This window comes from Periplaneta americana, chromosome 6, assembly GCF_040183065.1.
Source record: "Periplaneta americana isolate PAMFEO1 chromosome 6, P.americana_PAMFEO1_priV1, whole genome shotgun sequence".
Taxonomy (NCBI): domain Eukaryota; kingdom Metazoa; phylum Arthropoda; class Insecta; order Blattodea; family Blattidae; genus Periplaneta; species Periplaneta americana.
Window position 1 is genome coordinate 9,248,237 of NC_091122.1, and position 27,308 is coordinate 9,275,544.

The 27,308-nt window shown below is 36.6% G+C and overlaps 1 protein-coding gene across 4 annotated transcripts in view; it reads right to left on the bottom strand.

Moving 5' to 3' along the window:
• mys (position-specific antigen beta subunit myospheroid) overlaps positions 1-27,308 on the bottom strand; it is a 137,035-nt gene that overhangs the window by 35,776 nt on the left and 73,951 nt on the right. For 3 of the 4 annotated variants that reach the window (XM_069827428.1, XM_069827430.1, XM_069827431.1), the window contains exons 2-4: positions 13,736-13,921; positions 9,934-10,186; positions 5,865-6,093 (exon numbers count right to left, since the gene is read on the bottom strand). In XM_069827428.1, coding sequence (XP_069683529.1) covers positions 5,865-6,093; positions 9,934-10,186; positions 13,736-13,900 — 647 coding nt within the window. In that variant the 5' untranslated portion in view covers positions 13,901-13,921. Of the gene's footprint in view, positions 1-1,588; positions 1,674-5,864; positions 6,094-9,933; positions 10,187-13,735; positions 13,922-27,308 lie in introns of all 4 variants that reach the window. The other variant, XM_069827429.1, reaches the window with a different exon arrangement.

Below are 27,308 nucleotides of genomic sequence, written 5' to 3' on the forward strand. Positions count from 1 at the left end.
AGAGAAATGTTTCCTAATAGTCTAAAGAATTTGTGTTCTAAATTTCATGCATGTATCTTTAATAGTTCAGAAATTATATCCATTTTTGTCTGGCAATATAGCAAAAAAATTAAATTACTGGAAACCGATAAAAGGGGGCGTGTGATTTAAAAATCCATAGTGCAGTAAGTTTAAAAATGACGTCTCAACATCCGATAAGGGCACAAATACCCACAAAATGTTATGCAATGCATTCCACACATATCAAAGGGTATTTTAAAGAAAAAAATTTTTTTTTGAAAATTTAATTTACTGGAAACAACAATAAAAGTGGGCGAGTGATTTAAAAATCCATAGTGCAGTAAGTTTAAAAATGACGTCTCAACATCAGATAAGGGGACAAATACCCACAAAATGTTATGCTATGCACTCCACACATATCACAGAGTATTTTTTTCACCAAAAAATATCATCCTCTCCCCTTAATAATAATATCGTCATGTTTTCCAATGCCTTCAGATAAGACCTTCCTGGAACTCAGCTAGTGTGAAAAGTTGAATTCTTGTTCTAAGACAAAGCTAGGTGGGAGTCATTGTCCCTGAAAGAATAAACGAGAATTTTAAATTATTTTTTGAAGTGGCTGATAAATTTACATACAGTTTGGAAGTGAAATAATCCTGCAGACACAGGATTGCCAGAGGTCCCGATTTTCATATAAAAGTCCCCCCTGAGTCAATTCGAGGCGGGACACAAAAAGTCCCTTCTTTAAAAAATTAATATCACTTGAATAATTTTACCTTATTTAGTAACTATTTTCTTTTAGGCCTAAATAATTACATTAAATTTAAATTGATTTTCTTAACAATGTGGGTTTGCACATTGGAAAAACGAGAATTTTGACGAGTATAAATCTGCTGGCACAAAAATATAACCACTATTTTCAATGAAATGAGAAAAAACTGTAGTAAGGAATTTCAAATCCCAGACCACAGCAATGTGATTTCAGGCATCATGCCTGGATTTGCGTTACAGAATGCATGCTGGTTTGAATCCTCATGAGGAAGGTATTTTTTCATGAAACTTCGGCCAGTGTATGGGACTAATGCCAACCCAGCATCGTAATGAATTTGGTGAGTTATGATAGGTATCAAAATGTGATTACAGAAATAGCTGGAGGGATCATCACGCTAACCACAAAATACCTCACTCTGGTTGGATAATCGTTCACCTCTGCTGAGGCATGTGACGTGATACCAACAGCTGGCTGGTTGGTCTTGGCCCTTCACGGGCCATTGCACGATGGATTTAATTTTTTTAAGGAATATGCACTAAATTGTTTCAAAACTATCGTTATTAAACACAATACTTTTTTTTTTTCAGTCTACTTCACTCGCATAAGCAGACATATCATAGTTCTCCCCCTCCCAGAAAACAAGGACCCCTCTGCTGACTTGTGGCCTTGTAACAAAGGAGCACTGGAAATCAATTCCACTGCCCCACCATTCCAGAGAGACCTGACAATACTGCTAGGCAACCCTCAAGATACTGAAATGGAAAACAAGTTTCAGTCAACTGCATTTGCTCCAGAGCCTGCAAATTCACAACTTACAGAGAATGTGCCCACATTGTCACTGAGAGACATGTGGTTTCGGAATCCATATGGCGCCTCACAGCCGGTGCATGGTTCAGCTAGTCTGGATACAACATGTTATCAGGAAAAAAAGAGAAACTCAAATATTATTACATGACCACAATTAAATGTACACACCCAGTAACCCTAAACACATCTAGTTCCTAATGTCACTCCATGAAGCTGTCAATTGTCCAAATGGTAGCAGACAGTGGCGGTTCCTCGGGGGAAGGAAGGGAGGAACGTCCTCCTCACATTTTCTGCTTTTAAAATTAAATACCAAATATAATATGTGCCTTGAAATTCGAGGAAGATTCGATAATTTTTAAGTTCACAGCTATAAGAAAAACTCGGTTGATCGAGTTTTAAACGACGCGCACTCATGTTCTGTAGAAAACTGTGAGAAACATGCGAGATTGTCTGTGTGGAGGAAAGCCAATCCATTCCTCCTCTACTGCAGTTAACACATACAGACAACAGTGCACTAGCGGCCAGAGAAAGAAGCAGAGTTTTAAAGCAAGTAAATGAACGGAGAGGGAGGAGATCCTCCTCTGAATCGGTCATGGGCGGGAAATAGAAACCGACTGGTCGTGCATCAAGCTCGTACCGCTGCCATCTAACGGTGCTGCATTCAACCGGACTATAACACATCTAGGAGGAGGTACAATAAAAAACAGTTTTAACCCAACGCTATGAAAGACACCATGCAAACTTCTTTTTAATTATAAATCAAAAATATTATTCATTGCACTTTATATAGCCTACTATTCATGGTTTGAAACTTTCGTGGATATTTGAAAGTTAAAGTCGGGTTAATGTAAAACAAAGAGGAAGTAGTTCTACGTAGTTGTCCCCTGAAATTCACTTCTATTCATTGTTTACTAGACAGGGCAACAGCCAAGTTGTCAGTTTTGTACAAATATATTTGAAATTGAAAGTAGGTACCCCAAACTACATTATTTTTAACGTAAAAAATTAATCGGCCACCGGCAGCTTTGAACAATAATGATAGTATGACTTTACAAGAACTGACATTCTTCAAAAGCATGTGACACTGAACTTGTAAAATGTACATGTGGCAACACAGACCACGTGGATGGGTGCAGTGTTCTCGCTTTCCTCAGATTATATTCCATTCCCATTTCCGTAAAACGGTTCTGGTTACGAGTTAGTAGCTAGTCTTCCAACACGTGTGATGCTGTAGTGTGCTCGAAAAATGGTACGAGGTTGTGAATTTCCTTGTAATTGTTAATTTGCGCAAGTGAAAACATAATATATTTTGGACAATTCATGAAACTCAGTTTACAAGAACAGATTATTGCTATACAGAAGGGAAGGCCAACCCCAACACTACCTGGTCTTACATGTATGCATGTAGGCTAATTTGTAGCATGTTTCATTCAAGAAAGTGTCATTTCGTGCTGTTAACTTCTTTCCTCCTCTTAAGAAATATGCAGGAGCCGCCACTGGTAGCAGAGGAGTTCAACAATCTGCAACTCTCTTATTTCGGCCAAAAGATTAATGGAAAAGTGTATCTACTTACAAACACAGTATTAACTATAATTATCTTAGTTAGGATAATTTACAACGTTTGCTTTACAGCTTTAATCAAATGGCAGAAAGTTTCAATATGGAAATTTCAACTGACAACTCTAAAGTGATGGCTTTTTAGGAAAGGAACCAGTCCGTAGCAAAATTTGCATCAATAATAAGATCATCGAACAAGTCAAAAATTTTAGTTATCTCGGTTACCAAATTTCATATGAAGAAGAAAAGGATTTGAATGAGAAAATTATTAAATTCAACAGAGCAATGGGGATAATTAATCAGATATTCAAACCAAACTTTGTACAAAAACACACGCGCACCAGAATTTATAAAACATTGGCCAGACCTATACTCTGTTTTGGTAGTGAAGCTTGGACGATTCGTAATATTGATTCACAAAGATTAACGGCGACAGAAATGAGATTTATGCGTCGTACAGCGAAATACACGAGAATGGATAATTTTGACATTATGAAAGAACTACAGATTGAACCGATTATGGAATACCTACAGAAATACAGACAAAACTGGAGATCACATTTCATTAGAATGCCTCGTTCTAGAATTCCACGACAAATTTTAAATGACCATCCTGTGGGCAAGAGATTCTTGGGCAGAAAGTTCAAGCGTTGGCAAGAGACCGTAATGGGCCACTAGGCCCAATACATGCAAGTATGATGATGATGATGATGATGATCTTAGTTAGGAGGATCTCGAATTTTTTTTCACAAATATGACTTCACAATCACAGGGATTCGAACTCAGGTCCACAGCCATCTGAAGCTAGTGCTCTGCCAAATGAGCTACCAAGGCAACTTATATTAAGATTTGCTTTTAAAATTAGAAAATTGAGAGCTTCAAGGAAATATTTACACTTAACCATTATCTGTTAACTTAAAACATGACCAAGGAAGTGATAATACCATCTTTCTCTACAGACATTGCAATACGGTACATACTTCAGATGCTATTGTACCTTTTCTCTTTATCATCGCCAGTAACACTTAACTGTATGAAGTTTTTTACATCAACGCGAAAAGTTAGGTTATATTTTTAAATAGTAAACAATGTGGGATATTAAATAGCTATTGTTATTTTAAAATAATGTAAGATTTGGTTGTATTGATTTTCAAAGTAGTATGGAGCATCCAGGTCATCACAGCAATATTATATATGTGTGTATATAATATATACATAAGGTCATACTATAATACTTTTGATACTAAATACAGTTACAGAAAAAGACAGACCAGTTAGGAAGGGAAGGAACATACTGTAACTGGGTTTCACAGACATTCTTCGTTATGAATGTATTTTGAGTCCTTTATAGTCACATAAATTCTTAAGTGAAGTTATTTTAAAATTGATTATTTCCATTACCTTTAGATACGGTTAATAAAAACTTTCCGAATTTTACGATGAAGAGTAATGGAACGGAGAAAAATTCTCTCCGGCGCCGGGATCTGAACCCGTATTTCAGCTCTATGTGCTGATGCTTTATCCACTAAGCCACACTGGATTCCACCCTGGTGTCGGACAGAATCGTCTCTGATTAAGTTCCAACTCTTGGGTTCCCTCTAGTGGACGCCCTCTGCACTACGTCATAGATGTCTATGAACCTAGGACCAAAGTCCATATATGTGCTGAGGTGCAATCGTTATGAGTGACTAGTTGGCCAGAATCCGACGGAATATATATATGATATGTGTAAATCGCGCTTATTCCGTCGGATCCCGGCCAACTAGTCACTCATAAAGAGTGCACCTCAGCACATGTGTGGACTTCGGTCCTATGTTCATAGACATCTATGACGTAGTGCAGAGGGCAGCCAGGGTTCAAATCCTGGAGCTGGAGAGAATTTTTCTCCGTTCCATTACTCTTTCATCGTATGATGACGCAGAATATCTGCATGGAAATATCATATGTACTTCAGTACATTAAAATAATATATATTTCCGAATTTTGGTCACAGATGAATTTCATTTCTGAGGAAAGGGAACATAGGGTTCATACCTCCTACCTTTCCCATGATAATATCATTATAAAAAATAATAATATTATTATAAAGTATTTTTCTCATTGTAGATATTAAGTTTTAATTTACACAGTCATTTGCATCTGCCTGAATTTTGAGAATTTTGCTTACAACATTAATTAGTTCAATTAGAATTTTTTGTATGTCACAAACTTAGTGTAATGGATTCCCCACTAACTTTTCAGCCCTCTAAGAGGAAAATGAACTTTAGATTCTTTCAGCTGAAGAATCCATCACTTTTGAACATGTTCGAACCAGTACTTGGGAACAAACTGACTGGGAAGATGACACTGTGATACATTTTTGAACTCAATGTAACATGACTAAAGTATGTAGTGCTATTTGAAAAATTGATGATGTCACGTGTATCTTCTATCATAATGCAGTTACATGCACCAAATCTCTACATTCATGTTAGCCCCTCGTTCTAACATAACGCTCAAAAACAAAAATTCCAATATCTAGCCAAACAAAAAATTTATAATAGGTGCGCAAAATAAATGAGACAATCTGTATAGCCTATTCCAATGAATCATTTCATTGCAGACTTTTTCAGCTGCTTAACTTAACATTTCTTCACCAATCCCTTTATGTTTTCAGATAATACTTTGGAAATGTATGGATGAGAAAACTATCATAGCTGTTTCAAATGAAATGAGCAAAGACACTCACTTCTTTGGCACGGTGCTGACGTAAGGCATCACAACCTTGTCCACAAAGCTACCAAACCCAAGTCTGAAGTTGTTGGTGATTTCCTGCATGCTGGCCACCAGCAGATCACCAAGGTCAGACAGCTTCTCCTTGTCGTCCTCCATCGACTTGGACAGGTCCATGAGGTAGTACAAGTCCACGGGGTAGTGAAGGGCTTGCGAGTACTTCACGCTGAACCGGAAAGCTTCGTCTGGAAAAATGCAAGTCAGTGAGTTCAACCAATTCATCTTTCTAAAGCAAAAAGCCAATGACCATCAACATCTGGAAGTAAATGAAACAGTTTCAGAAAAAAGTTTTGTCACACAGTTACTTTATAGGTTCCAGAAAGGAGGGAGTGCGCATGACTAGAGGACAAGCAACCTAGTTCACAAGAGGACTAGTTGAGGTAATAAAATTACAGTAGAATCCCTCTTGTCCGGCACCAAAGGGACCAGGCTAGTTTCGGATACGAGATTTTGTCAGATAATAACATATAATCTAGGTACCCTCACAGGAAACAAGAGGCGCCAAGATCAACAACGACCAGTTCTGAAGATGACCCAAAATAGGTCGAAACATGTTAACAAGGTACGTTAGAATTTAACACAAGAAAGCCATATCATACATATTCCGAAGTGATACAGTGTTAAAAGTTGTGTAATCAAGATGTATATGAAAAAAAAGTTCGTATTTCATAGTGCCAAATGTTGAAACAGCAGCCATGTGAAGCTTATTTCTCTATCACTTGCTCATAACTGAATAAACATAAAAACTGTGTGGATTTTTCCAATTAAAACACATCACACAACACAAATAATACACTAATTATAGGTTCGACTATTCACTGACAATTAAAATTCATGCGAACTTCCTAATGTGGCAACACTGACAGCCTGAACAAAATTAAATAAACATAAAAACTATGTGGATTTTCTTTATTAAAACATCACACAACACAAATAATACAATAATTATAGGTTCGACTATTCACTGACAATTAAAATTCATGCGAACTTCCTAATGTGGCAACACTGACAGCCTGAACAAAATTAAATAAACATAAAAACTATGTGGATTTTCTTTATTAAAACACATCACACAACACAAATAATACATTAATTATAGGTTCGACTATTCACTGACAATTAAAATTCATGCGAACTTCCTAATGTGGCAACACTGACAGCCTGAACAAAATTAAATAAACATAAAAACTATGTGGATTTTCTTTATTAAAACACATCACACAACACAAATAATACACTAATTTTAGGTTCAAATATTTACTGAAAACGAAAGTTCGTGTGAACTTCCTAATGTGGCAAAACTTACGGCTCAGACTGTTGAAATGTGTCAGATTTAAACTTTTTTTTTTTTTTGGCCCAGCCAAACGTGCCATTGTTTTGGTAATGCCGGTTATGAGGGCTTTTACTGTAGTTTTGTTTCATTGTAGCCGATCATGCGCACTGTCTCCTTTCTGGGACACCTTTTTTCTAAGACTGTATGTGTGTGTTCGTGCATGGGCATGTATCAGTGATCACAAAGTTTTGGGCTATAAATGGGACATGGCCACAGTTTCACATATCAAGTAAAATCGTCATCGCCTCTTCTGAAAACAAGCTCACAAAACTAAGAATGTAGTACACATTACAATGGTATATCAACCTTTTTCAACATGTGGCACACTAAAGGTGTAATTTAAAATCCCACGGCACACTCATACAATCTAAACCAGTGGTTCCCAATCAGGGCAATTTTGAAGATTTTAGGAGGAAATATGTTTACTGAATGTTGATTTGTGCTGCGTTCACTGGATGTTTACTCTTGTGTACTCACTTTTTTTTTACTACTTTTTTTTTTTTTCACTTTTATTTTTCCAATTTTTTGCTATGACAACCTTTACTATTTTTATCTCCTTGTGGCACACCAGCAAATCATTCGCAGCACACTGGTTGAAAATGGCTGCTAAAGCTGTACCATGTACATGGTAATATACTCTTTCGCAACAGTAACACTTGTAAGTAGAGCCCAGATGTTTGACAAAATGCCTTTTCTACTGGGTGAAAGTAAATCATTATTTTCATAGAAATAAATGTGATTTACAGTAAATAAAGTGATAGGACTAATTTTTATTTTGCCTATTTTGCCTTTTTAAGGTGTTTCTGACTAATAAATGCCTTTTTTTTTTGTCATTTTAAAGCAATATTTCTTGTTTATTTGCAATTTTCTAATTAACTGTAATGTAATGTGTATGAAATTTAAATATCTGAAACAATGACTAACTTTACTAACAATAGTAAATAAAAGTAATTTATTTCGGTGCTTAATCTACTAATGATCGTGCTTTAATACTATTGGTGTAAATAATATTGTCATGTCTTCACGGTACCAACAATCAGCTTTATAATTTTAAGTATTAAGCTCGTTCTCATAGAAGTTGTCACGTAGCATTTCCAATTGTTTGCTTTCATATTTTCAAATCTTACTGTTACAATTTTGTGCTACACGTGTTTATTATTGTAGGAGAAAGAAATTTGAGTGAGGAACAGTCAGTTATTGTCGGGTGACAGAAGGTATAAGATCGGTTAGCTAGAATGCCTAAATTCAGTAAACAATTGAAAAGTAAACTTCATGCTTACGTCAGTGAATTTGGTGCCCATGTGTTTTCAACCGATGGAACAGTTTTGTTATGCAAGGTTTGTGGAAAGACAGTTAATCACGAAAAAAAATGTCTTTTTTAAGTCAACATGCGTCACCTACGAAGTAAATATGTGAGTTATGTTGACATAATTTAAATTTATTGCTAAATATATTATGCCTTTTTCAAAGATTATTGTGCCTTTTTTTTTGCCTGCCTATTTTAATTGTTATAAATGCCTAAACATCCGGGCTCTACTTCTAAGACATGTGCCACCCATATGACGTCATAATATCTATGATTTGCTGATGTGGAAACTGAGGAGGCAAAAATGGCAAAAAGACACTTATTCTTAAAGCAAGGAGTAAGAACTCAAATAGGCAAAATAGGAACTGGCCCTATCTGTCCCAAGTACCTCGAAACTCATTTAAATCTATATATATTTGGCATATGTCAGCCCAGTAATAAAAGAAATTTCGCCAAGCATCTGGGCTCTATTCATAACAGCGTTGCCATATTTAGCAATAAGTCGCTAAATCTAGGAAATTTTGAATCAGTCTCTGCGACAAATTTTGAAAAATACGATTAGCGACTTTCCTGCTGATTTTTATATTCTTCCACTTTTTCCTTTCTTTCAAGTTAAAACATTCAACTGAAGTCATGCACTTCTTAGTTTTAGAAGTCTAATGATTCATACGTGAAAGCCCTGATCTCGTATATTTGTGATCAGTGATCAGGGGTGAAAGATGTTGATTCAGTGATTCTCACGGGTTAGGTCTCTCTCTCTCTCTCTCTTAATGCTACTGTTCCAACACCCATAAACGGTGACAACTTTGATTGTCATGTGATGAGTCGTGAGCTCCAGTTAATTCTTAGTTCTTCCCCACAACGTGGAGATTTTCCACTCCGAACAGACCCGAAACAATTTAATTTTGTGCCGACAGTTCGTGTGAAGCAAATGAGACTGTAGTTTCTGCTGGTTTTAATATATTTTAATATATAAGATTTTAAAAGTGTTAGATTTCACAAAAAAAAAAAAAAAAAGTGATCAAATGCTTGGGTGAAAATTTCCACACTTACAGTTTATCAGAAAGTGTAGTATCAATGATTGGATCAAGTGCAGTGTATTCACAATCATACGTTCCCACACCTTCCACCTCAACATCACAGCCGTCAACAATACAACCAGACTCCACAGAAGAGGGTAACGTCGAGGAAATTATATTTTTCTCCGCATATGTAGGTTTTTGTTATTTTTATTTAGTGATATTTATTATTAATTTTTAGCTACATTTCTGGGGATTTTTTAAACAAACTCTGGAGAGATTTAGCTACTTTTTGTTGAAAAGTTAACGTGATTGTAGGACGATATGTTGGCAACAGTGATTCATAACAGAGTATCATTATACTTACGAGCTCTGAGTTTAAGAGAGACACGCTGTGGGTAGATCTGGATGGCCTCCTCTTCGTGGAAGGATGTGCGGTTGTAGGAACTCTGGGTGTAGGTGTGACTCGACGTCTTCTTGATGGCCGTCGCATTCGTAAGCGCTTTCTTCTCCAGCAGCCTGTAGTCATTGCTAGGGTTCACCATGAACTCTCTCTGACACTGGAATGAATGGCTGCTGATGGCTGTCGGCAAGAAGCAGCGTTTTCGCTCAAGATACCTCTGAAAGCAAAATTACGCCAACACATTTTTACAAAGATCTTCTTGTGATCTCTTGACTACATTTAGACACAAAATAGACACCTAAAATTACTTCCTTCTAAATAATTGATTAAATGGCGATCTTACTCGTGTTAATTATGTAAGCATATGCGACTTACAGCTGTTTCGGTGCTATTCGACACCATCCTCAGAGCCTACTAGATCTTGGCGCTATCTCAACTTCGCTGCCTGTTGTGAGGGTGCGTTCGTGTGATGAAGAGTTGTGTCAAATAGTGTGTGTGTTCTGAAATTGATCTGTGTGTTGAGAATTTGACTGGGGTGTGTTTTAGTGTGTCTGTATATTTCACATTGTTCTAGTGTGTTGAGTTTTTGGTTTTTGGGCTGTATGTGTAGGATTTCCATGTCCGTATTTATGTTATTGTATGTGTGGTTAGCATTAGTTATGTGTTCGGCATATGTAGATGTATTGTGTCCTCTGGTTATTGCTTTAATGTGTTCTTTGTATCGAGTTTGGAATGATCTGCCTGTCTGACCAATGTAGAAACTGTAGCAACTATTGCATGTGAGTTTGGATACGCCTGTGTGGTCGTATTTATTTGTTTGTGTTGTTTGTGTGTTGAGGTGTCTTTGTAGTGTGTTTTCTGTTCTGTATGCTATGTTGTATTTCTGTTTTCTGAATGAGGATGTGATCTTGTGTGTGTTTTTGTTTTCGTATGTTAGTGTGATGTATTTCTTGTGTTCTTGTATTTGTGTTGTGTTTTGTGTGTTTTTGCGTTTGTTGAGCTTTTATTTTTCCTTCTGGTGAATAACACAGAACAACAAGAATTTTGCTCCGACTTAAAACAATGTGTCCCTTATGGTTTGGTGTGTGCTGAATCCGATAATGCATCTCTTTTCTTCGTATCACGTAAGGTTTTTAAGATATACTATGATTTTACTTTTCGATAATTGCTTTTCCAGCAAACCTCTGGCACCAGTTGGGGGTTGTAAACCAAAACGAAAGCCAATGCATTTTATGAGTTTATGGCCTACTGCCCATTTCTTATGGTTGTTGGCATGCTCTTCTGTACTTCTAATAAACAAACAGGTATTGGTCCCTTGTATTCAGTAAATTTCATAACAGTTCAAAGTGAGGTCTACACAATGAACGAACAAGGATGTGGTTTTCAGTACTTAAAAGAAAAGTTTATAAATTTGAGTGAAGGCAAATTAAAAGAGCGCATTTTCATCGGTCCACAAATTCGCAAAGTTTTGGCTGACTCTTTGTTTGAGAAAAAACTTTCCGTTACAAAAAAAAATTGCATAACACGTTTTCAAAGATGTTTGCTCAAATTTCCTTGGATATTCTAGGGCAGATAACTACATCGAATTTGTGGAAACCATGTCAAGTGCATATGAGAAAATTGGGTGTAATACGTCTCTCAAAAATACACATTTTACATTTTCATTTGGATTTCTTTCCTCCTAACCTTGGAGCGGTAAGCGACTAGCCTGGGGAAAGATTGCATCAAGAAATATCTGAAATGGAAAGGCGATATAAAGGAAGATCATCCAGCATGCTTGCAGACTATTGTTGGTTGCTTGTAAAATACAGTCCCGGGTCTGGTTATGAACAGAAGTCATCCAGAAAATCTTTTTAAATGATAAGCTGAAATTCCGAGATTTTTCTCATTCTACATATGAAGTATTTTTATTCTTGTTGTGATTTTTGTGTTTTAAACTATGTAACATCATTTTTGTATCCAATACACATTTTTCAAGTACCTATTATGAGACATTTTGAATCCATAGTCTGTTGCAATTTTATCAGTAGCAGTAAAAAATAAAAAATGTTTCTTTTTTTTTTTCATAAAAACATTCAATTCACTTTCCCCGGAAAATGGTACGTGATGGGGCAATTTGCATTTTAAATTGAGATTTGGGGCACATATATTAGTAACATTCACCTATTTTTATTTCGCAGCAAGACAAAAAGTAAAAATTTGTGGTTCACTGAGGCTTAAAGTGGGATTCGAACCTACGCAGCATGAGTCGCGATCGCTGTCTTTAGAACGCGCCACTGACACAATAAAGAAGTATGAAGGGAATGTAAAAATATTATAGTCCCGTCGCTCTAATTTCCGGCAGCCAATCACGTTGCAGGTCGGCTACATTTAAATGTGTGCGTTTTGTGATTCGCTGATGAAGATGTTATGCATTTCCTAAGGCTGAATAAATACTTAATATAATCGCCCGCCATTTTGGCTCTTTCGTTGGAGTTAGCAGAAAGCACACGCTCAGTTATTTGCTGAATTACAGTGCGTATGATTTATTATCGCAAGAGCTACGACATGATAATGTTTAACGGTGTGGCAAATAGATTCCTCGTATGGTAGCTCGGCAACGAAAGCACAAAAATGGCGAACGATACTACCTACCTAGACTTTATAGAGCCTTCACTTCCTAAGACGTAAGCAAAGAGGAGGAGCCACGCCGGGAATAACAGCGTCGCGACTATAGCTCTGACATTCTAAGGCCCAAATGTATAAAACTCCCTGACTAAAGATCAACTTTGATCGAAGATCGAAAAGTGAACCGAGTTCAGACACTTCTTCTATTGTATAAAACTTTTCTGCGATCAAATTACCTTGGTTCAAATGCAATCTAAGTTCACGTGAAAAGGATTTGGCAACATCGCATAAACAGGTGAAATACGTGATGCGGGGACAGGTTTGTTCAGTGTTGCCAATCTAGCGACTCTATCTCTTTTTCAACAACAATTTCTTTTAACTTTTATATTGCTTAAATAGGGATTTAGTGACCTTTTTAGCACCCCATAGTGACAAAATTTAATCTTTCTTTGTTGATAAAGAGAAATCTAGCGACTTTACAACTACTTTTTGGCGACTTTCCGTACACTCTGTTGGAGACACTGGTTTTTTGTGCAATGTAAATAATGGCGGACAATAAGAAGAAGGTTGACTGTTCTCCGAGTTATCATGTTATGGTGTTTGATACTGCTAAACATAATACAGCTTTATAAAACGACAATTTTCGTTTAGTAATACGGTTAATTGAACATTTATGAATGTACCTATCATATCCATTAATAATTAATGGTTGTTATAAACATAATATAATTATAGGTTATGTTATTTGATACTGCTGAACACGATAGAGCCTTATAAAATATAAGAATGTTTGTGTATTAAGGCAAGAAATTGAAAGAAATATATAAGTTATAAATATACCTATCATATCTATTAATATTAATAATAATGGATTTTTATTTGCACAATCTGTCACTCGTATATTTCAAACGGAAAAGAAACAACTGAACTTGGATCATCTAACTTAATCGGAGAAATTTCTTCAGTCAAAGTTGACTTTAGTTTGAGACAAATTAATCTCAGATTAGACTTTATACAACACAAAATTCCAAGTTCAGCTGAAACAAGGATCAATTTAACCTCTGATCTAAGATTAAATGCTTTATACAATCGGGCCTAAATAATGCATTTTACATAGGTTTATAAATTGGCGAAAACCACAAACAATAGTCTGACTCACCCGATCCGTCAAGTCCCATGGCTCTGAGCACCAGGCGCAAGTGGGTGTTCGGATGCAATCGTGACACGTCGTTTTTGAAGCACAAGGGTCTTGACTGCTGTGCTTCTTCTCCCCCTGCGACAACACTGCAGGTAGAGTCACGAGTAGCAGGACCCAGGCACGCATTCTGATTAGGTTCTTCTATGTCTGCAAACACACAAAAACACAATATGAAACTTCTCTCCCGTGCATAAAATAGATATGTTGTTCTTGTTTAGTCAACTGTCTGAAGGCAAGTTTGAACGTCATAAGCGACACCAATAAGGCATCAAAGCCAGGAGATAATGAGGTAGAGTGGCCAGTTCCTTTTCCCCACCACTGCATTCACCGCTGACTAGACACTTCTTAAGGTACGGTCACACGTCGCTACTTTTGCAGCGCTACTTTTGTACTGCAGCTGCAAAAGTTGCGTGTCGTGTTCACACGTAAGCCAAAAGTAGCGTGCTGCACGCTACTTTTCGTGCTGCGCAACCCGAGTGCTGCAAAAGTTGCAACTGGAGGTTGCGAGTCTGTTCACACACAAGGCGCTACTTTTGCAGCCGCAGTCATGCTGCAGCTTTCCATCTCCGTGTTGACTTCTCAATATACATTTTGTGGTTATGTTCGCATTATTAAGAAACTCATGCAAAAGCTTCCTTATCTATTATTTGCTTTTCTGTCGTATCTAGTATTCAGAAATTGACATTATTTTTACTACAGAGTGATTTATATAGAACTGACACATTTCTTTCATTAATTGTTTTAAAACGAATTGTGCTAGCGACAACTTATTATACCTAAAATGTAGAGGAATTTTGGGACATTATTTACCTCTATAGCAAATGTTGTCCGGCGTTGTCAAATCCGGAGATCTCGGTGGCCACAGGTTCTTGGAAATTATTCGGTCGTCACATAACCGGATAAATGGAACCATGCTTCATCTGTGAACCATGTGATGGACAATATGGCAGGATTTTGCACAATGAACGTCTGAAACCAACGACAATAATTCAATCTTTTATCCTTATCTGGTTCCTGTAGCTGATGAACAACCGTAACCCTATATGGCTTTACGCTATCTGACACATTGAGTAGGTGTACCCTGTCTCCTGCGACAAACGTCTTAATGATTTTTTGGGTGACTGCTCCATCAATTACAGCTACTCAAAGGGCATACCAGTGTGAATTTGGTGTTCGCAATCCTCCCAAAAGAAACACAATACTGGGACTGGTAAACAAATTGGAAACAACTGGATCTCTGGTGAGTGAAAAGGGCAAGCATCGTTCATCTAGGCTTCCCACGGTTGTTGTTGACGTAAGAGCACGACTGGAGCAGTCACTCAAAAAATCATTAAGACGTTTGTCGCAGGAGACAGGGTACACCTACTCATTGTGTCAGAGAGCCTAAAGCCATATAGGGTTACGGTTGTTCATCAGCTACAGGAACCAGATAAGGATAAAAGATTGAATTATTGTCGTTGGTTTCAGACGTTCATTGTGCAAAATCCTGCCATATTGTCCATCACATGGTTCACAGATGAAGCATGGTTCCATTTATCCGGTCATGTGACAACCGAATAATTTCCCGGAACCTGTGGCCACCGATTGCTATAGAGGTAAATAATGTCCCAAAATTCCTCTACATTTTAGGTATAATAAGTTGTCGCTAGCACAATTCGTTTTGAAACAATTAATGAAAGAAATGTGTCAGTTCTATATAAATCTGTATAAAACTTTTAAAAACGCCTATATAATTAAATGATAACCAACAGTATATTCACGTAATCAATGTTGGCAACCCTCTTGTTTGGAACTACGCTACGGAAAATTTAAAAAATGAATTATATCGTCACCAATTATGCTCAGACTGTGTTGTGTGTTTAATAACTATTACAAATAATTTATTTTCATCATATTTAACATTAAAATATATCCAAACAATAAAAGTATCATTGGCACATTTGGGTGGTAACACTGGTCGCAACCGCAGCAAAAGTTTCAACAAAACCGATATCAAAAATGCTGCGGCTGCAACCCTGAGAACCCTGTTCACACGTCGCTACTTTTAAGCTGCGCGCAGCATGGAAAAATAGCGGGCAGCAGGTTCGGCAGCCGCTACTTTCGGGTTGCACCGTTGTTCACACGTCGCAGTACAAGAGTTGCGCAGTTTTTTGTACTGCAGCGCTGCAAAAGTAGCGACGTGTGACAGTACCTTTACACTAATCAGACTTCAGATTAAATAAACAAACAACTATTCTTCCTTTGACACATATCGTCAAGTGAGATGTACTGTCTGATAATACATGGCGAAAGTCAAATAACCCTGCAGATTTTAAGAGCGAATGGCTCATGTAGTATGTAACAAAAAAGTGTAATACCATATTGGTGGAAAGTTTATAGTTTTCTCAGAAAAAAAAATGTTCCCTCCCAAATATTAAACACTCTCTTATTCGTTAAAAAGATCGTAATTTTTGCCCATATTAATAGAAACTCTAATAAAGAATCATTTATCCCTCTGGCATAATTAAATAGCGTGGACGGTTTTCGTGTAAATTTAATAAAAAAAAAATATTTCAAACCACTGATCGCGATGCAAACAGATTGCAACGTTGTAGTCAGAGAGGGATGTACATGTAGGAAGACAGACCTGAGTTCGTTGTCTTCTTACATCTGTATTACAAGAAGAAATAGCATCAGTGGCGTAGCATGAAATTTTGAGCAGGGGAAGCTAGTTGTCTTTCATGCAATATAAGAAAACGTATTACAAAAATACAGTCTTAAAATAAATGATAGTCAATTTCAAGTCAGCAGTCGAAGATTGGTTGGAATATCGTAAGTAACACCAATAAGGCACGACCTCAAATGATACGTAGTAAAATATGATTTCACGGTTTACACATATCTCTAACAAATAGACACGTATACGTATAACATTAGCTCACTCCCTGTCATACTTAGAGAAATCACAATATTAGAATCATTACGTAAGTATGCGTCTGTCTTTTGGTTGTGTCCTTCATTGACAGCAAGGGAGTCTGTCACTTGTTTTTTAAATCACACTTTTGTTCGTAAGTCAGTCTTGATAATACAATTGTCCTAAAAAATTCAAGTAAATTGGTATCAGGAACTGTTATTTCGCTCATTATTTATTATATCAGCCACAATGCACACTAACACTTCAACTGAACACAACTGACGAAAAGGGATAACTCGGAAACTACTTATTTTAAATGTTAAAGCTAGCTTCTTGCGAGCCTGGCGACTAGGGTAGTTTAGTTAGAAAGGGATGGAAAATCTGCGGGGTGGATTACACAGAAGAAACCAGTCTGCTTGGAAGCTGGTGTGTGCAGGCTTCTTGTTTACTGCTGCATCACAAATCATCCTGAGCTGCCGCATCACAATTTTTAACGCGTAAATATAAATTCTATTAAAATTAATAAATAATTTTCTCCATAAACTGCAGGTTTATTATGCAATTATTATTAACTGGGGAAGCTAAGCTTTTTAGCTTACACTGACGCTACGCCACTGAATAGCATTGTTTTTTTTTTATTTTAGTTGGTTATTTAACGACGCTGTTTCAACTACTAGGTTACTTAGCGTCGATTAGATTGGTGATAGAGAGATGAGGCCGAGGATTCGTCATAGATCACCTTGCATTCACATTACGGTTGGGGAAAACTTCGGAAAAAACCCAACCAGATAATCAGTCCAAGCGGGGATCGAACCCGCGCCCGAAAGCAACTTCAGACCGGTAGCAAGTGCCTTAACCGATTGAGCCACGTCGGTGGCTAGCAGTGTGTTAGCGGCGATGCTGCCGGACTGTTGAAACTTCCAACTTAATTTTCTAATTAACCGTGCATTTAATGACAAAACGTAATATAGGTTTTCTATTCATTTAATTGTATCCTATCGTCACTTTCAATCTGTAGGGTTATTTCACTTCCACTTTCTAGATATACGTATCAGCTTAGATCATATATACCCAGATTGCTCTGCGCTATAGGCTTTGACGGTAACAACTTTTGCCAGGTTTACTATACTGCCATCTAGTTGTTAAATAAGGAGTCACGTCATAACTCCCGTGTGAATTGCATTAGCGATTGTACTGCCATCTCGTGTTCGTTTACGGCGGACGGGTTGCGATCCTGGCGGTTGTTCTCTTCAAAGTGCAAAAGATTTTAACATAGGAATGAGCAATCTATATGTGATCTGGTGTCTCAACCAGAGGAGAAAATAGGTATATGAAATAAATTTCTAATTTAAAAACTACCAAATCTTCAGAGAAAGTAACATTTTGAGCCTTTAAACCGTGTATGTTCAAAGAGAAGTCTCGATCGAACCCATCTATTGCTAACGGAATATACAGATATCAAAATTTGTACCCCAAAGAAGAAATATGCGTCGATGGATGGATTCCAGGCACATAATAGGACGAATATGCGTACGCTCAGATCACGTATGTGTCCTTTGTGTTCATTCGAGAATTTAATTTTGACGTGTGCGAGAATTGACTGATAAATTTTGCCAGGAGACTTCTGAAAGAAAGAGTTGTAGTACGAACAAGCTCTTAGCCATATCGGAGAAATAGGCCTACTGGAAGAAAAATATTTAAATACGTGTTTTTGTTGTTTGACACGAAAAATGAAGTAACAAATACCGGAATGTATTCGTGGAATCAGTGGCGTGCAATTCACATTCTAGAAAATTTTATTTATTAATTTGATAATTATTATGAAATAATTTTTTACTTAATTTCAAGTTAGAAAATCAGAAGTGAAAATTTTTGCAGGTTGCTAACTCTAAGATTTAATACGACGAGCCGCCACTGACAGTGCAAAAGTTTGTTCCTTTTTACACAGCGCCAACTTTCTTTATAGATCTTTCTCCAACCTGTGGAAAGCTATACGAATATACAAATTACGTCATTGCTGAATCATTCACCTCTCACGTAACACATCCCTACTGACACGTTCATGACGTGTAAATGACGCATGAATTTCCACATGGCTGGGACGAATTAAATCGACGCGATCAACTTTTACTCTCGGCGTAACTGGTTAGAGGTATTATTACAGCTGGTCAGGATATTTAACCTTGAATCCGTATAAGGCAACAACTTGCATGCAGTGAAGAAATATGTTGAAACCAAGTCCATAAAACACTTCAGAAGAACAAGTTTGATTCCCAAGTCATTAAAAATAAACACCTTGCGTTTGTTAATTTTTCTATTAACCGTAATAAGAAGTTACAGTTTACGGCGGTGAAGGGACTGACAGGTTTATTTACGGAGCTCGACGACACTTTTCAGTTTATTGGCCTCTTGCAGAGCCCTGATTATAGACAACAGAATAATTTCTTACACAATAACGAACAGCTTTTTTTATTTTTCTGGCTTATTTAGACGCAAAAGGCAGTTGCCTGTACTATAATTTCTCAAGTACAGGCACTGAAAACCGGTCAGACAACTTGTATGTTATTTAACGAAGCTATATCAAGTAAAAGGTTATGTAACGCCGATCAATAGGGGATAGCGAGTGGTATTTGGAGAGCTGACTCCGAAGATTCGCCATGTGATTAGCTGACATTCGACTTACAGTAACTGAGAAAAAGCTCGGGAAGAGGGAAACCCCAACCAGTAATCAGCCCGTGTGGGATTCAAATCCATGCCCGAAATATGCCGTGGCTTAAGGCTGATTCACAATAAACCGGGAACGGAAACGACGAGAACGAGAACGGAAATAATGTTAAAGTAAATGTATTTAAATGTGAGCGTTCACAATAGTTAATTGTTAATGGTCACATTTAAATACATTTAACAATATTTCCGTTTTCGTTCTCGTTGTTCTTTCCGTTCCCGGTTTATTGTGAACCAGCCTTTATCAGTAAGAGGCTGATTTAAGCATATTTGCGTATTTTATTCCTTTGCATTGTATTGTATTTATTTACATTCCATGGTATTCACACATTGCTTCACAGCTAGAATATGGAACAAGTCAAACGAAAAAAATACTACGTAACAGCGTAGCCCATATGGTTGCATGCTAAGTTGTCACCCAGGCAACCCCAGTTCGAATCCTAATACCTTCTCATTTTTTAAAACTTGATATTATTATTATTATTATTATTATTATTATTATTAGAACCAAAAGGACAATTTGGCCCAAGAGTGCAACGTCAAGTAGATGAACTCACTTCTAAATTCGGAAATATGTGTAACACGTTCTTCATCAGGAAAGCTGACATCTCAACCCCATAAGCAATATCTGGAGAAAGTAATAAAGACATATGTGAAAGAGCAGCCATTTCTTATAATTCTGGACTCGTGGGAAGGGCAGGTAAGTCCTTCTTTGTATGATGAAATATTTACAAATGAAGAAAATGAAGTAACGTGCAACCTTAAAGTGATTTCACCCAAATGTACTGGATTATGCCAGTCCTGTGATGTTTATTTTTTAGACAGGTGAAGATTTTTATCAAATATTTGCAAAATAGCTCTTCCCTTTTACAAACTGGACGACAAATTGCTTCAAGGAAGGATGCCCTCAAAATTCACTGCTTAATCCACTTTCAGTTGTCAGTTCCTATATTCAAAGCCATGTTGAAATATGCGTGGTATGCATCAAAATTGATAAACGAAGGAGAAGTGTTTGTAAATGTGAAAAATGTCGCAGCAGAAGTGCGGAAAAATATGTGTGGCTGTGGACAACCTTCTTTCATTTGCTGTGCATGGTGCAGGAAATATGTATGTTTTGTGTGTTTTTATGACATTTATCATAATGAATCATGTACAAAATGAAGTGGAATAGAAACAGAACAGACACCAGTGACCTGCCTACGTGAGCAATATTTCCTTGTTTATCCTTTACAATACAATGTTAGTTAATTAGTAATTTGTTTAAAACATGATGAAGCATTCAATACATTGAGAAATATGATATATGTAAATAGATTACTGTGATCACACTATTAATCATTATTGAAAGAAAAAAAATATAGAACCAGTTAAGATTCGAACTCAGGTTGCCTGGATAACAACTCAGGACCCAACCATATGAGCTACGCTGTTACACAGTCCAATGCTTCCCTATTAGGCACCTAACGGAAGTATGTCACGAACAATAGCCAATATTTCCAAAACGAGGGGACGTTGGCCACCCATACCAGGTATGACTTTAAACAGTACTTCTTGTACTATCCATTTCACACAATCTTATTTCATTTGGTGATATATAGAGCGTGTCCTGTCCTTGTTAGTACAATAAATATTATACATCTTGATTACACAACAATATAAAATTTAACACATGAAAGACAAATAATACGTTTTCCGAAGCAATAAAAACGTCGAAAAAAATTGAAGTTTTAACGTGTAATGTTTTCATATACAGGGACATCATTTTATTTTTACTAACATTTTAAATATTAACCTGGCTATACCTTTAGAGAGCCGGAAACACAGTTTGCTACCCCCTTCCACCACTGGAGTTCGATGATACTGGCGTGAAACACAAACAAATCACTTTACTAGGTATCAAAATCAAAATACAGTACAGTATTAACAATAAGTGTTTTTACTCACGAACTGAGCTATCCATGCGAACGTATTCATTATGCAGTGTATATTATACTGTCTACAGCACATTAGCGTACACTATAGAGAATGAAGTTAAATTGAAAAATAATCATAATATGGACATTTAAACACATTTTTGAAAATGTGTGGCCGTTCATTTCGATATAGGCTTCAGTTCTAATGTGCATATTATCGCACTATAGACTATTGTACCTAATTCCAATTACCAGTTTCGTCCTTCGTACTAGTAACTCATGTTGAAATAATTCTGTACCTACTCTATAAAAGAGTACCTTACGTACTGTAAATTCAATCTTCACTTCTGCCCGATCCGAAAAGATCAAATTACTCAGACATGCTATCTACTGTCCGTCCAAGTGGTTTTGTCGCAGGTTCGTAGAAAGGGAGGAAATCACGCGACAGTTAATTACTTAACGAGGCCCTTTTATTTAAGTTATTTTAAACAGTTGTATAATATTACGTAGACGTCCAATTAATGTTTTCAGAAAAGAGCTAAGACAGCCCAGCCACTTGTCTTTAAAGAGAGGCGAGCAAAGCGGGTGGGGGAAACCGGGATGCGACGTAGGCAAACGGACGACAGTACCTGTGCGAAAACATGATTCAATATTGAAAGCTCTTTCGTCACTGGAAAACGCGAACATATTAATTCTGAAACGTACTATACTCACTAACTCAGTACTGTTTACTATAACCGTAAGGCGACTTTGATTGCATACGCGGTCTTGGTTCTGTGTGGAGGACGATTGTAAGTTTACTAGTAGAGGGGGTGGGAGTGAAGCACATTCAAAAACTCAGGTATAATAAAAATTGAAGTAAAAATAAAATGATGTCCCTGTACATGTTACGCGATAATATGATTCTTGCGATATTTTCTCTTACTGAAATGTGTAATTTTTGGGCAAATTTAATCATATTGTGAAGAGAAGAGCTTCCAGCGCTTGGAAATTATTTATAGCTCCATCTCGAGAGACATAGAGGAAGGGAGAGGTAAGAAAGAAACAGAGATATGAACGAAGTGACCAAATGGTGATTAGTGACTTTATTATATCACGTATCGGTATCTGTTTTCAACGATGGAAAGTTCTGTAACGTGCGAGTCAGTTCCCTGCCCGACACGATTTAAATACCCCAAAAATGCACTACACCTAATTTCCCGCCGCCATCACCGGTGCTAGCTTTCTGTTTTATCAGAGCGCCATATTTAAATTCCCATACATGTGCAGCTAGAACTGCATTCTGCAACATGATCTGCACGAATTGCAGTGCAACTTGATCTAGGACAATGAATGATTCATTAATACAGCTGTAAGTGAAGTCTGATTTTATAATGTTTAACGATGTTGTATCAACTGCTAGATTATCTAGTCTCGGTAGAATATGTGATAGCGAGAGGAATCAAGATTCACCGTGAGATTACCAAACAATTCGCCTTATATCTGGGGAAAACCTTGGAAAAAACCCAACCAGTTGGATCAGAGGTTCAAGGTCGAGGGTGTTTATTCATTCATAGTTTTCTGCCCAAGGGCAGGTCTTTCATTGCAAACCCAGCATTATCTAATCTTCTCTATTTTCAAGCTTCCTCTTAGACTCTGCATACGATTCATATACCTTAATGTCGCCAATCATCTAATATCTTCTCCCGTTCACCATTCCTTCCAGTGCCAGTGATCCAACCAATTCCATTTTCTCTTCCTGATCAGTTTCAGAATCATTCTTTCTTCACAGCTTCATTTCTTATTCTGTTTATCCATTTCACACGCTCCATTCTTCTTCATATCCACATTTCAAATGCTTCTAGTCGCTTCTCTTCACTTCGTCGTAATATCCATGTTTCTGCCCCCATACAATGCTACACTCCATACAAAGCACTTCACTAGTCTCTTCCTTACTTCTTTTTCCAGAGGTCCGCAGATGATCCTCTTTCTATTAAAAACTTCCTTTGCCATTGCTATCCTCCTTTTGACTTCCTGGCAGCAGCTCATGTTACTGCTTATAGTACACCCCAAGTATTTGAAGCTGTCCACTTGCTCTACTGTCTCATTTAGAATTCGCACGCTTACCTTCTTTATTTTTCTTCCTATAACCATGGTCTTCGTCTTGTTTGCATTTATCATCTCATTTTGTTCAAGCTGTCACTTAGTTCCAATACATATATCCTAAGTACCGTCTCCTCTTCTGCTAACAAAGCCATATCATCAGCAAATATTATGCACCTTATTCTCCTTCCTCCTACTATCACCCCTCCCACGTTCTGAAAACAGTTCTTCGGACAGATCTTAAATGGCGATAAGACCCTTACCGTGGTTTTCTCTGGGAGGTAGACTAAGTAAACCTGTAAGCCCCGTATAGTAGATTCACGGAACGTAAAGGAACCCTGTCTCTGATGGAGAGCTCCAGGCAAATTTTGTCGGCCATTTCTTGCCCAGGTTAAATTTCGACGCTGATTAACCTCTACAGTTGAAAGCTGTACTTAAATAAAATACTATCCATCAGCCCTAGCGGAATTCGTACCCACGCCAGGGCACGAATCGAGCTCGATAACCCCTAAGCTATTAAAGCAATTTAATTGTATTTGCCATTTTCTTAAAAAAATGGTGGGCTATTTTTATAGTAAATACGAATGATAATTAATCGATCATTCAATACAGTCCTCAGGCAATGACCGAAAATACAGACAGAAAAATTTACACAGGCCGTTGGAAGATAATAATAAAGATAACTTAGATCAATTTATTGATAAGAAAACATCTGTAAAGCTGAATGTAATCTTCTCTGTTGTTTCTCTTACATGATTTCGATAAGAGTCCAATAACTGAATCAGTTCCTGACTTCTGCATTCCATAAAGATAACAAAACTAAACAATAACTTTCGCGTTCGATTAGCTTATGCACTCTTGAAATAGCATGACGGAACTAGAAACAACAATCAATAATCGACAATTATCTATAGAGGTAAACCAGCGAATAGGGATTATAAAGAATGGACACTTCGCGTCGGTACCTTTGATGTAGCCGGACTGATTTCAATGACCTTCAAGCCAGCTAGAGCGTGAGATTCTGCTTTCTCCCTAGAGTTGGCGCTGACATCACACCAGCTAGCAGTCGACACAGCGGAAATATAACACATATAATTAATACATCTAGGTACATTATGTACTCAAATAAAATAAATTGGATCCATAAAATAATAAATCCGTCATTAACTGTAATGTCTAGACTCTAGAGTTCCTTTATAATGAGAGTTGAGACGTTGACCCCAACAACAATTAAAATATGTAATGATTTGATAGCACTGAAAATGGAAAAAAACAAAACTCTTATGAGAAGTAAAACCATATACCTATATTATATTATATACAAATATTAAACGAATTTGATACATAATTTTATAATGCATTATATTATTTTATAATATAATTTATTATATCTGAAATATAAAATATTATTATTACAACTAGTTTGTCACTGAGAAATAAAGAAAAGCTGTTAACTTGAATTTATTTGAAGCAAAGCGTTACTGGATTATGCAATAAGGTGGGCGATGTTTGGATCCTACGTCTCAACTCTATTCTCAATTATTATCTTAGCCTATGCTCGATTACACTAACCTCTAGCGCTTGAAAGTAGAACTAAACGCTGGCGCACAGAGAAACAAAACACAGGAAAATTCGCTCAGTGTCCATTCTTTATAATCCCTATTCGCTGGATCATTCAATACCGTCCTCAGGCAATGACCGAAAATACAGACAGAAAAATTAACACAGACCGTTGGCAGATAGTCACAAAAATAAAGATCAATTAATTGATAAGAAAACACTTCTGTAAAGCTGAATGTAATCTTCTCTGATGTTTCTCTTATATGATTTCGATAAGAGTCCAATAACTGAATCAGTTCCTGACTTCTGCATTCCATAAAGATAACATAACTAAACAATAACTTTTGCGTTCGATTAGCTTATGCAGTCTTGAAATAGCATGACGGAACTAGAAACAAGAATCAATAGAATCGACAATTATCTATATAAACGAGATCTTATTTTGTTCTCGCACATACGCAGTTCGGAAAGTTGATAAAAGTCGAAAACTCAATGAAATGGCTCAACAAGAAATGTGACATCAACAAGTAAATAAACTTAGAATTTGTAAGGCACAGATGCATTGCAAGGGCCAATCTCCTTATTGGTTGAATGGTATGAGTGCTGCTATCAATATATATTGTTGTTATAATCGACATATATGTTGCCAACTTCTAAATTAACAGTCAGTTTTGTTTTGTTGACTTGTAGCCTACTTCAAATTGAAAATAACGGCAGCAATAATAAACTATATTTTTCCTGGACCAAAAATATAATACAAAGTGACTAAAATCACATCAGTAGTAACAAACTGTTTAAATTTTTTTATTTAATTTTTTTTAATTTGGTAGCATTTAATGCTTATCGAATATCGAATGCTAAATCGATATAAAATATGTTGCCAACTTCTAAATTAACAGTCAGTTTTGTTTTGTTGACTTGTAGCCTACTTCAAATTGAAAATAACGGCAGTAACAGTAAACTATATTTTTCCTGGACCAAAAATATAATACAAAGTGACTAAAATCACATCAGTAGTAACAAACTGTTTAAATTTTTTTATTTAATTTTTTTTAATTTGGTAGCATTTAATGCTTATCGAATATCGAATGCTAAATCGATATAAAATATGTTGCCAACTTCTAAATTAACAGTCAGTTTTGTTTTGTTGACTTGTAGCCTACTTCAAATTGAAAATAACGGCAGTAATAATGAACTATATTTTCCCTGGACCAAAAATATAATACAAAGTGACTAAAATCACATCAGTAGTAACAAACTGTTTACATTTTTCTTATTTAATTTTTTTAATTTGGTAGCATTTAATGCTTATCGAATATCGAATGCTAAATCGATATAAAATATGTTGCCAACTTCTAAATTAACAGTTTTATTTTGTGTCGCCCTGGGTAGCGCAGTTGGTATAGCGCTGGCCTTCTATGCTCGAGGTTGCGGGTTCGATCCCGGCCGAGGTCGATGGCATTTAAGTATGTTTAAATGCGACAGGCTCATGTCAGTAGCTTTACTGGCATGTAAAAAAACTCCTGCGGGACAAAAATTCCGGCACACCGGCGACGCTGATATAACCTCTGCAGTTTTTTTTTTTATTTTGTTGACTTGTAGCCTACTCCAAAATGGAAATAACGGCAGTAATAGTAAATTATATTTTCCCTGGACCAAAAATATAATACAAAGTGACTAAAATCACATCAGTAGTAACAAATTGTTAAAATTTTTTTTGAATTTGATAGCATTTAATGCTTATCGAATATCGAATGCTAAAAATGCTAATCGAACCATTACTTCCGCTGACTTTTTTTTTTTTTTTTTTTTTTTTTTTTTTTTTGCATATAATGTGTGATGGATGGCTCCTATAATGAATCTGTCCCATTTGTAATAAACATCGAAACATTAATCCTGGACATTAACTTTCAATTTACGAAAACTTTAATTTTCGATGTCCAACTTGCTCAGATGTGCTTCTGCAATAACGAACAAGGTCTTGTTTACATCGATTAGTATCAATCACCGACTGTCATTTATTCTAGTCTCGTATGTACACAGAGGGCCATTGAAAATAAGCATGGGATTTCCATTCATCTTAACGATATTGACATTCAAGAAGGCAGTGGTCAATATTTTCTATTGTTGCTGCCTGGATATTGAGAATAATTTCCAAAGGTTAAGAGTACGGCACCGAAATTCCGTTCAGTGAATCAGTAAAAAAACCTAGGTATTTATATGGATAAAAGTTTAAATTGGAACATTCAAGTTGCAGAAACCTGCAAAAAAAAAGTATTCTCATTAATCCACTCGTTTAGGCGATTGAAGAATTTTCTACCCTTTTCCATGAAAAAAAATGTTAGTGCAAACACTCGTGATG